The sequence below is a fragment of the Chenopodium quinoa genome, unplaced genomic scaffold (genome assembly GCF_001683475.1).
Source record: "Chenopodium quinoa cultivar QQ74 unplaced genomic scaffold, ASM168347v1, whole genome shotgun sequence".
Lineage (NCBI taxonomy): Eukaryota > Viridiplantae > Streptophyta > Magnoliopsida > Caryophyllales > Amaranthaceae > Chenopodium > Chenopodium quinoa.
In genome coordinates this window covers 316,813-329,009 of record NW_018743050.1, presented here as the reverse complement: position 1 = coordinate 329,009, position 12,197 = coordinate 316,813, and the positions used below count along the sequence as shown (strand labels likewise).

At 34.8% G+C, this 12,197-nt stretch overlaps 1 protein-coding gene across 1 annotated transcript; it reads left to right on the top strand.

The window, feature by feature from the left end:
• Window positions 1–1,610: 1,610 nt before the first annotated feature.
• Window positions 1,611–11,981, top strand: LOC110730819 (biotin--protein ligase 2-like). Its single transcript, XM_021910643.1, has 9 exons — window positions 1,611–1,986; window positions 2,086–2,147; window positions 2,772–3,041; window positions 3,186–3,341; window positions 3,773–3,818; window positions 4,747–4,813; window positions 5,971–6,047; window positions 9,873–9,954; window positions 11,796–11,981. The coding sequence occupies exons 1-8, from the start codon at window positions 1,670–1,672 to the stop codon at window positions 9,913–9,915; spliced, it is 1,038 nt and encodes a 345-aa protein (XP_021766335.1). The 5' UTR covers window positions 1,611–1,669; the 3' UTR covers window positions 9,916–9,954; window positions 11,796–11,981.
• Window positions 11,982–12,197: the final 216 nt, after the last annotated feature.

The following is a 12,197-nucleotide window of genomic DNA, read 5'->3' as shown; positions in this document are numbered from 1 at the left end:
TAAAGTCGTTATTCGAAGGTGGTAAAAGTCAAAATTTCCTTTTATTTATTTAAGTTTTTATTGTTGCTCTATTGTTTAGGTTGCATATTCTTTTTTATTTATTTATTTTATTTTTTTTTATCAAATATGTTATTAATTTTCATGACAAAAAAGAGAAAAAAAACAATTTTGGCGGGAATTTTTTTTAATACAAACGCATACCAATTCTTAAATGGACCTGGTTCACACTAATTTATTGTGGACCACTAACATTAGAGAAAGTATGGTTGTTTTATTAATAAAAAAAAGGGTCACTATAATTAAAAAAAAGGTCACTGTGTTGAAATAAAAATCATTTTGGTAATATATAGGCCTAAGTGGTTATTTTTGTAATGAAATATTATATATACTGATCAATATGAATAATAAAGGCCACTAGGATAATAGCGTCGTATTTCAAGTTCACAATATCATTAAACGTTGTAGTAGTTTTAATAAAGGTTACTATGTTAAAAATAAGGTTACTGTGTTAAAAATAATGGTCACTATATTCAATATAATGTCAGTCGCGTGTGTATAGACCTCGGGTCCACAATAAAATTATTGTGGACCAGGTCCACGCAAGTTTTTTTTGACAAACGCAACACGTATACCTTAGGGATAAGGTTGGGGATTACTTTAGGGGCCGTTTGGTTGAGGGTAATCAGAAAAGGGAATGGGAATCAACTGGCCCCATTCCCTTTGTTGATGTTTGTTTAGCACTTTTAATCATTCCCATTACCCTCCCCATTACCCCAATTCCTTCCAACTCCATTCCCCACCCCCCTAGACTTTCCCATTCCCTTTCCCTACCCACCTTCACACCACCCCATCACCACCTTCACACCTACCAATACCATCGGAAAACCAGCCCGACCACCGCCGCCACTACCCCGACCACCGCCACCCCTCCCCCAAGCCTCGCTGCCCTCCCCTCCCACGCTAAAACCACCCCTAGCCCCGCAAAACCCCTAGCCCCGATCTCTCTCCCACCACCCGCAAAACCCTAGCCACCCCTTCCCCTCCCCTCGCCGCCCACCGATAAACGCGCGCCGCTCAAAACCACCTCCCCTCGCCGCCCAAAAACCCCTCCCCTACCTCGAAAAATCCTAAGGGAGGTTTTTCGAGGGTGAGATTCATCGATTTGGGCCCAGCGAGTGGTGGGGGAGAGTTTGTGAAGGGCGGCGAGGGGAGAGGGAGGGCCGACGAGGGGTTTCGTGGCTGGGAATGATGAAAACCATATGAATTGTGTGGTGGTGTGGTGGCTGTGGTGGTGGTGGCTGTGGTGGTGTGGTGGTGGGATTGATTCCCTTGTTTTAAAAACAAACAACAAAGCAAAAAGGGTATTTTCATTCCATTCTTCTTCTTTCCCTTTGTTCATTCCATTCTGATTCCCTCGTGCGAACCAAACGGCCCCTTAGTATATTAGTATTGAAGTATTGATGATTTAGATTTTCGAATCGGATCCAAATAACCAAATTTTAATTTGGATTGGATCAAGAGAGAACTTCGGATCGAATTAGATTGAAAATTAAAAACCAAATTATATTTTGAATTGAATTGGATCGAATTTGGGCTAGATTCAAACCGAAAATCGAACTCACACCCCTAATTGAAATCTTTCATTGGAAATGAATTGAGTATATCCAAAATGTTCCGGGGTTTGAATTGTCGTTCTCCAAAAGTGAAAGCCATGGAATCCGATCATCTTCTCTTATTTCTCTGCGGAAAATCCTCGGCGGAGAAAGATATTGCTGATTCTCTGTTTTCTAATTCCAATAATAATGGTCAATTTCAATTCTCCAATACGAATGCGAATACATCTCTTCGTCTTCAATCTCACCTTCCCCGACCTACCAACGCATCGTTTAATGTGGACTCCTTCTTCACTTCTCTTTCTACTCGTCGTTTTGGACGCTTTCTCATCTGGTCTCCTCGCTTGCCTTCTACTCACGACGTCGTTTCACAGTATCCCTCTTTCACTTCTCCTTTTCTTTCATTGTTTATTGTTACTCTTTCAATCACCTTATTCAGATATTCATTGTTGTATTTTTGGTGATGTAACAGTAATTTCAGTGAGCTTCCTGTTGGATCAGTTTGTGTTGCTGATGTTCAGTTCAAAGGCAAAGGTACCTTTTTTTATTTATTTTTATTTTTTATATCAGCTTTTATTATTTCAGTTTATTCTGCATTTTACATTGATTGTTGTGCTAAGCTTTCACATATAGTTTGTACTGGTTATAATTTACTCAACATTACAACTCATTCAGTAAATCAGTGAATTATGCAGCATTTCAAACCCCTAACTTATGTTACTTGGACTTGAGTATCCATGTCCGACATTGGGTGCGAATCCAAGCATCTGACTCGGCTATTTTGGGAAAAAAAATCTATGATTTTGAACTAAAATGAAGTGTCCGAGTGTCATACCCATGTCCGACACACTCGGACATGGGTACGTGAGGTGAAATGAAGAGTCCGAGTAACATATAACTACTTCATGCTTGTCAATGCCTAACTTTGATCATTAATGTCGTTAAGTTATTAAGTTAAATTGAATTAATTTTTTTTTGATATTTAGAAAATAATCGTTGGCACGAATGCAACAAGATCACACGTGCTTGTGTTATAGAGTATAAATAATTATAAATTGATATTATATAGTATGTTAAATAAATCAAAGTGCTTCATCTTAACAAATGAAGGAATGTGAATCTTGCTGATATAAGTGTACTTGTTGCTTAAATGTGCAGGAAGGTCAGCTAATGTTTGGGAATCTCCACCAGGTTGTCTTATGTTTTCATTTACACTACAGATGGAGGATGGACGAATAGTGCCTTTAGTGCAATATATTGCTTCTCTTGCACTTACAGAAGCTATTAAAGATCTTTGTTTTAACAATGGCCTGCCTCAGTTGGGGGTTAAAATTAAGTGGCCAAATGACCTTTACCTAAATGGCTTAAAGGTTGGTGGGGTACTCTGCACATCCACTTATAAATCGAAGAAATTCAATATCAGTGTGGGTAAATGCCGGCAAACCTTTTTTCCCCCCCTTTCAATGGTTATTATAACTTCCTATTGCCATCCTGTTGTAGTTTGATGCAAATGATCTGTTGTATTGCTTGTATGCCTATATCTTACTCCAAGATCATTGTTTTCTCTTTCAGGGATTGGATTAAATGTGGATAATAAACAGCCGACGACTTGCTTGAATGCAAGGTTGCAACAAATAGCCTCTATGTCCTGCCAACTACGCAAAGAAGACATCTTGGCCTCCTTCTTTAACAAGTTTGAGAATTTTTTTGACCAATTTTTAAGCCAAGGTAAACCAAGTTTACTTTTACTCTTTCCAATCTATTTGTAGTTAGCTTTTAGCTCTATTTAGTTTCCTGCTCACTATCTGTTTAATGTTTATGCCACTTTACTCCTGTGTGTCTGAAGGAGTATATGTGAATTGCTTCAAACCGATAAAAGACTTATTACTAGTACAGATGCTAATCAGCTATAAAATTCACGAATTTTGACAAAAGCTTGAATTTAATCAAATGGATGCATAAAACTCCAAAGAAATCTTAAGTATGATAGATCAATCATTCTACAGTGAGTACATATATTTGCGTCATTCTGCATGGAGTAAGATTTAATTGACTTCTCTCATCTACTCTTTTGATACTGAGAGGAGAGCTTTATTAGAAATGGTGAAAATTAAAAGGTATTCTTTTGTAGAATACTGATGATTCTATTATTCTTTCAGGTTTCAAACCTTTAGAGGAACTCTACTACCAGACTTGGTTGCACAGGTTAGATGCAGGCCCTATCTTGTCTAAACCTCAATTACATAGAAAAATTGCTTATACTGGTTGTCTTATATTTGTTTGCCTCAATAACCCTATCTTCTTGATTACTTTCGCAATTTACAAGTATTTGGACATTCATACCCCTTAGTTATTAATGGCTCCCTATGGTATGTAGCAAACTAGAAATACTTACTTTGGGGGTATAAACTATTCAGAAGTTTTGGATTTTATAATGTACAAGCGTTTTTTTGTGCTTTTACTTGTTTTAACTGGATGACATTAGCAAGACAAAGGGACAAATCGTTGCTGTTGCCTAAATTACGAAGTTGACTGCAGTATGCAAGCTTTTATTTCTTACATTTACAGAACAAATGGGTTGAGGCTTGAGGGTATTTTATATTTGCAGCCTTCATTAATTATTCAAAACAGGATGCACAAATTTGCATTGGGATCAGGCATAAACCATATATATTTGAACTATATAGATCCTCCAAAAGTTTAAGGTGCATGCAGGATTGCAGCTTCAAGGGTTGCAATATAGAGATTGTTGGTCAAGTGTGTATAAATGTAATACTTGAGACACTGCATATTGATCAGCTTCTGTAGCATCTTTAGCTAGAAGTATAGTGCCCTATGTTAGGTTTTTATTCAATAAATATCTTTATTCCCCTAAATTTCTTGATGGATTCTTCTAGGGACCGAAATTTTTGTCAATTTCTGGAGCAGGGATAATCTTCTGCATCCAAATGTGAATAGTTCTTGATTCTGAATGGGCTTTATTTCTGATCATTGCTTACAAAAAAAACATCTTGTAAAAACTCCTTGACTGATGATATAAATCATGTTATGTTTAGTTCTTAATCACCCAATATAGTTCACATTCAATCATTCAGTTGTATTGACTTGATGTTCTTTTGTTGTATACCTGCAGTGGACAAAGAGTTATTGTACAGGATACACGTGAAGGCCAAATAGTGGATAATGCTGCTACTATTCAGGTAATAATTCAAAGCAATGGATATGCACATATACATGTCATAAAAGGATAATGTCAATCATGTGCCCTGGTCTAGTACTACCAATTCTTCATTACTTTTTATATGGTTATGCATGCACGGTAAGATCTTTGAAAGATAATGGGAAAAACATAATTGTTAGTTTGAATACTTACATTAAGAAAATTTCAAGGTATAATTGATGAATGATAACTTTATTGGTATGTGATTCTAGCTTACAGTGGCGGATCCATGGTGGGTTCATTGAACCCACCGTGGATCTGAAAATAAATGTTTGTATACAATTTGTGTGCACAAGTTATACGGGAAGCACAATGTAGCTCACTAGTAACTCAGTGTTTGTATTATTCGCTTAGGCTTTGAGGTCTGTTCGAATTCTTGGTGGTTATTTTTTAGCTTTTTAGTAATTTTTTTTCCTTTTGTTTTTCAGTAATTTTTTCCCCCTTTTCCTTTTAGTATTTTTTTTCCCTTTTGCTTTTATTACTTTATTAAACCTCAACATCCTTTTTAATTTTTCTCCCTTTGGATTTAATTACTTTAGTAAATCCCAATACTCAAAATTTCAAATCCTTTACTTTCTCTCTCTAACTTTTGTAGACCATTTTTTTTATGGGTATTCCATTATAGTAAGTTATATGTTATCAATTGTAATTCAAAATTCGAATGTATGTATTAAATTTTAATTTATACTTCCTACCTTCTTTTTTAATTGCAATGTTCGTAATTTTACGATATTTAGACACTCCTTTGATCAATTTTTGTGATTCATACGTTGGAAAAAATTTATATAAGCAAGTGGGATCTGGTTAGATTCGTCTTGTAAAAGTACTTTCATGATATCAAGTTTTTATAAATTTTACAAAAATATAACTTAAAATATTTTAATTGTAAAATGTGCATTGACAAGCATGAAATCACCAACGTTGCAATTAAAAAAAAAAAAAAAAACTGATAACCTAAACATTATAATTTTTGATGATTCGAACCCACACTTCCAAAATCCTGTATACGCCACTGGCAGCTTAGACCCCTAAATATTTGTTTGGCGTTAGTTACTAGCAAGTTGTGTTTTGTTGGTATCTGCATTGGATATATTGGCATTTTTTGGTTCTTGTACTATATATTGATTTTTCTTGCAGGGATTGACATCATCGGGATATCTATTGGCAATTGGAGATGATGGTCAAATGTGTGAACTTCATCCAGATGGCAATAGGTTTGTAATAATGTCATCATAGATCTTTTTTCCAATGTTGATTAAGTACATGCTTTCCTAGCATAAAAAACCTGCATTGCTCATTTAGGGACGGTTTATGGCTTTATTTCACAATAGTAGCCTACCTTTTAGAATGCTTTGTGGGAGCAGCTCTCTATAGGTGCCACACTGCAGTTTATATCCTTCACTTCTATCAGCCTTGTTTGGAAAAGAGGTGATTCCTTGCATTATTGACAAAGGTGTCAAATTGAATAGTGTATTTCTGGTTTTGGTGTAGTGTTGAAAGATCAAAAATATCACAGTGGTAACTTGTAAAGAATGAAATGAGGACGTCTTAGCTGGTCTTTCATGATACTTTTACTGCAGAGTCTTTTGTTCTGCATAATGGTCAAACATTGATCCGCTTGTATGGTAGAGCATGACTTTTCAGTTACTTGGATTTCATATGCTGACTAGGTCTTTCCAAGGTTTCCTTTTGTCTTTTAGAGGTGAAGCATGGGACGAGTTTGCCCACCTTACTGGTAATGGGCCTAATCCAGATAGCATTTAGCACATACTATTTATGAGGCTGTAAAGCAATCCCTTGAAGATCTTCCGATACCTAGTGAACAATTACAACTAGTGGATTTGTGGGAGGGTTCCCGGGGCACCAGTACAAGATGTATTATAACCGTCAGTAGGCTTTGGGGACCCATTACCTTGCACCTTGGAAAGCCTGAGTAGAAATCTTTCAAGCTCTAAAACAGCCTATATTGGTACTCTAATCATAAATGAAAATAGACATGAAGTGGCTCATTCTTGCAGAATTTGCAGCCTTTAATCATGAATACTAGAGTAGTATACCCTCCCATTGCCCAATCATAAATGTCAACATTTATTGTGAAGCCCCCAAATGTTAAAACCAATGCTAACTGTCTTACTAAAGGCTATAGCTAATGTCTACATAACTCGGTTTTGATGTTGCTGGTAAGTCTCCTACGCCCTTAGCCACTTTCAGAAGATAATTGTTGTCTGCAGCATGAAGAGTTTTGTATTGATATAGAAGAAGACAAGGCTACCCATGGGACCATTATGAGATTGGGGTTAAGATGTGAGTAGAACCAATGGGAGGCCTTATGGTGGTCACTTTATCACCATAACTTATGTGACACCATGGAGACCTTTATTGGACCCTGGTAGAAAGCCTTCTTTGCCAAAAGTGAAGTGCAATCTCCACGGGTCTTTACTAGCCTCCCGCAGTCTATAGAGGACTATTTAACCTTTACATATTGTGGATACATGCATTGTGATATTTTTTTTGCAACTTTTCACCATTTTCTTTCGGTAGTATTCTGCTCTCAAGCTGTGTATATAAATTACTGTTAGATCAAAAATCTATAATATCCTTTGAATTTAAAATTTTATAATCGTGATTATTAGTATCGAATCTGTAATTAATGGGACTGAACGTATTGACTTTGAACCCATATTTGGGAGTGGTACCCAATAGCATGTTGTTGCTACAATCAGAGTTCCGCTCTATTTCTAGGAAATCTCCTAATTGCTCCAAAGCATAATTTCCCTTTGGCATAATGCCTTTCAAGCAGGTGAAAGCAATGCCATTGTGCATCATTGAGTGACGGAGGATTATATTGTGAGAGGATACCCTTTAATTGTTTGTGAACACTGGCGGACCTACATAGGGGCAAGGGGTAGCACGTGCTACCCCTCCAAAAAAAAAAAAAAATGGCATAGTGTTCAAAAAGGCTATAGCAGTTATTTTGTATATATATTTTTCCTTGTATAATATTATACCCTAATATGCGTTGGTTTGGTGGTGCGGAAGTATGGGTAAAATGATGAATGAATGTGCAGGTCAAGAGTTCGAGACCTCTAGGCTGTTTATTTATCTATTTATTTTTATCCGTTTTAAATGAAAACTTCCCATTTTCATATGAATTACTATGTAGAAATAACTTTCTCATCTACAATATGTAATAGACCGACTTTAGGGGGTAATTAAGTAAAAGACAAATTTAATTAAGAAGAAGAGAAGGAAAGAAAGCAATCAGCTTTTAGTATGTTTTATTATGGTTTTTCCATTTTCGTTAAGTAGTCACAGTAAGATTTAAGGTCAACCTTGACCATTAGTATAAGCAAGTTAGTATGTGTAACATAGGAGGTAGGCAAAAATTGAGTGAACCTCTTGAGAGACTTGTAGCCTCAAGCTACTTGAGAGATTTGTAGGTTAAAGCTACTTAGAGATTCATAACCTCAAGTTATGGCTATCCTTATGTAATCCAACCTTTAATCAATCAAATGTTCAAGTTTTTAGCCTTAAATTAATATTCTTTGTGTTAATCTTGGGGTCAGAAATCTGGTCTATAACACAATACTCTCCATTCATATCAATTCTTCCCATTTTCATGCATATCTTGTTTTTCAAAGCTCTTATTTAATCATTATTAAATTATTTAGTATTTAATCTTGTTCGGTTGATTGTTGTATAAAGCGACAATCTAAATAGTACTCCATCTGCTTTTAAATACTTGCTTTATTTCTTTATGCGTGGAGATTTAGGATAAATTGGAGAAAGAAATAAAATATAGAGGTAGTGGGGTTAGTAGAAGGTAAATTAGAGAAGAGAGAATCCAAAGTTAATAAAAAATCATTTTATTAGGTCCCACTAGTTAAGAGAAATGAATTAAATATTGTAAAAGCTTTATAGATAAGGAAATGGAGCAAATATTTAAAAACGGCCGGAAATGGAAAGTGAAGCAAGCATTTAAAAACGGAGGAAGTATATTTTACTTCGTATTATATTACGACTACTTTTTGAGCTCTAGTTATTTACGGTATAATACGTTATCTAATGCGTAGTGCTACCCCTAGTTAGAAATCCTGGATCTGCAACTGAAAGTGAACCATGATACATGTAAGTGGTGTGCTATGTATGTGAGTGTTTTGAATATGGTTCAAATTCTCTTTCAAGGAATGTTAAGGACTTATCTCCCTTCTCCACACATCCCACTGATCATTAGAAAACAACTTTATGATATCATTTTATTAATAACAGGAATACAACAAAAAAAATATTGGAGTATTAGATCTATAGATTTTCTTTTTATATCCTGGATAATTAGAAGAATTATTTCATGGATTGAAAAGACAAGAAGTTTATTAATGATGTAAGATTGAAAGATTTTTTTTGAATCTAATTGTTATTCTCATGTTCTGTTGATGATCTCAAAGAACAAGTATTATTAGAAGAAAAGAATAAAAGTTGATGATATTATTAGAGGCCATTAGCATAAGGCAGACAATTGTTGTCAAAATAATTAGAGTATTATGACAAAGAAGAATCAATTGTGTGGGTTTGCATAGGCAGGAAAATATAGGAGGTTATTAGTCTTATTACCAATATTACATCATCTCCTATTGTCTGCATGTTGAAGGAATAGGAAGAGGTTGAGAAGTTTGATAATGGCTTTAATCCAAATTTGTTTATAATATTATGTTTGAAGTTACTTGCAAATTATTATCATATTATACTAAAGAAACGTGCCAAATTTTTTATTTTCCTTAAAATTATTATGGTACTCTTTTTGATGGGTTTGTAGACCGGCTGGATATTATTGATCATTTCATCTTATTCTGTATTAGCACCTCTGATTTCTAATTGCTTCTTTTTAGATCAATCATTCAAAGTTTCTCCAACTTAATTTACATGAATTTTTAAAGACCTGTGGACATTGCAGTCAACAACTTTTAATTTGATGATTCAGTTATATCATTTAAGTTTTGTCAGTTAATGACTAATATACTTATTTTTTTATTGCGTGGCAGCCTTGACTTCTTCAAAGGACTAGTCAGACACAAATTGAGTTGAAGAGTGCTCTACCATTCTTTTTCATGTGCTATTTATGAGGTTGTTTTCTTTCCCTCTCTTTATATTTATTTGTTAAAAGATACAATTAAAACAATGTTTAATCTTGCCTTTTTATTTGTGTGTATAGTAGTGCAATCCTGTTCAGAGTCGGATTTAATGTATTTTTTGAAGCATGTCAGATATCATTGATTTGAATTATTTATGGTGTCTATATTCAACCTAGATCATATTATATTTCATTTGCCACAAATTGAAATATGTTGACCAATGTTTTGGTGATACAGAATGACAAAATAAATAACATCAAGGGGGATGTGCCTTGGTTAGTTGCTTGTGTACTTGATATTTTGGTTGCATTAGCTATTGGTGTGTTTAATTGTTGTGATTCAAAGTTTCATTCGTAGTTAATGTCAGCAAGCAACTTTGTTCGATCTGACCCTATCCATTTGTCTGTTGAACTGACTGCCCTGACTTCGCTGTTTTCTATAAGAGTAAAAGCTTACAATTATTTACTCCATCAATCTGGAAGTGCAATTAGAGGTGGTCCATAAAGAACCTAGATAGCATTTGTGACTGACTTCATCACACCCACGGTCCACACTTGTGTACTCATATCTAAATATCTATTAAGGTTTGGAATACTCATCCTTTTTTGTTTGGCTCCTTTTTGTTTTTAGGATGTCCTTTAAATATTGTCTTGTAATTATGACTATGAAAGACCATTAATTTCTTCTCACATTCACAATATTATGTTAGGCTCAAACAATTGGGTACCCTTGAGCTGTTATTCTGGGCAAGAGCCCGTCCCAAAACAATTGAAAAATAGACAGCTGTCTGTTACAATACGAGTATACGAGTAACATGCATATAATAATAATGCTTCCTATGTTAGATTATCATGATATTATGAGATGATACTAGATGGGTATAGGCGTTGAGATAAGCTCTAAGAGTAGCCGTAGTACCCAGTTTTGTTTGTTTGCAGACTTGAAGTCTTATGAAGTATCTTGTGGGCACCAATTTCAAATACAACCAAGTCATTTATATAGAAATGGACTTGGTTGTACTTGTATGAGGAAGTTGGTCTCAGCCTTTAGAAATTTGACCTTAGGGTTCGTCATTTTCCTTACCTCGGAAATAAAGAACAGCTAATGAAAATACATAAATAATAATACGATTATATAAATGTGGGTAAATAGATAATAGCAGTATGACAAAAATGGAAACAATAGAGATTTTTTGGGGCAGTTTGTTTAACAGAAGAAGAAGAGTTTGATTCATCCTCATAGACATTCTTGTCTTGGTCTGGTTTAGTCCCATGGGACTTGTACAGTAACACAATGGTGGACCAAATTTCAACTCAAGCATAAAGCTTCTGTTGCTTTCAAATCCCAGTTACCCTATGCATTTATTTGAAGTTGCCCAATGCCCACCACTAATTTCTGTGATTAAATCTCTGAATACTCTTTTTTAGCTTCTTTCTCCTTTTATCATATTAATTTTAAATTGTTGCTTCACTTTAACAGTTGTACATGTCAAACTTGCTTGCTCAAAGTCCATCTCTAGTCATTGAAGAAACTTAAGATTACTTTGTTATGTGTTACAAAGTAAATAATTGGTTAAGCTTAAGCCGAACAAACTAATGAACTTTTCGTGAATAATCTTAAGTACAGCAACATTTATTATAGATTTTGACAGCAAATCTTTCTTCCCATCTAAGCCAGAATTCTGAAGTGACATGCCTAATGGCAGTTTACATGTACTATACAAGAAATATATTCTAGAAATAACAAGATAGTGAGATATAGAATGCTGGAGGTGATGCCTGAAACAGGTGATCTAATAAAAAGTAGTACATGGTATTTATGTTGCACCTGCAGGCTGCAGGAGTGAGATTGAGCTGGAAAGAGACTAAAAAAAGGACCAATTGTTGTTTGGCAGAGTGAGTCAGCAGCCAAGAATTGAAGATAGAGAGAGAAATCTCTGGAATCAAATCCTAATCATCTTTGTTGGGTAGTATTAGCGTTTCAATTTCATCAATCAAACAGATCAACTATTCATATCAACTGAACTTGATTCGCCTTCTAGTACTATTTTCTTTTGTCAGGGATGCCTTATCTTCTCTTCCATAGTTTTTTTGTTTTACATCATTAGTAATAAGTACGTAGTATTATATTAATAATCATATTATTCGCGCATTTTTGGTTTTGGCTACTTTGTTCTTTTTATGTTGTACATGAATAAATTAATTATTGAACTTTGTACACCAATTGTGATAAGTG

What these genes read in the sequence shown, in the direction of transcription:
- LOC110730819 (XM_021910643.1), top strand. Translation starts at nt 1,670, where the DNA reads ATGTTCCGGGGTTTGAATTGTCGTTCTCCAAAAGTGAAAGCCATGGAA. An exon ending in ATAATGCTGCTACTATTCAG is followed by an intron (nt 4,814 to 5,970) that starts GTAATAATTCAA and finishes TTTTTCTTGCAG; the next exon opens with GGATTGACATCATCGGGATA. An exon ending in CTTCATCCAGATGGCAATAG is followed by an intron (nt 6,048 to 9,872) that starts GTTTGTAATAAT and finishes ATTGCGTGGCAG; the next exon opens with CCTTGACTTCTTCAAAGGAC.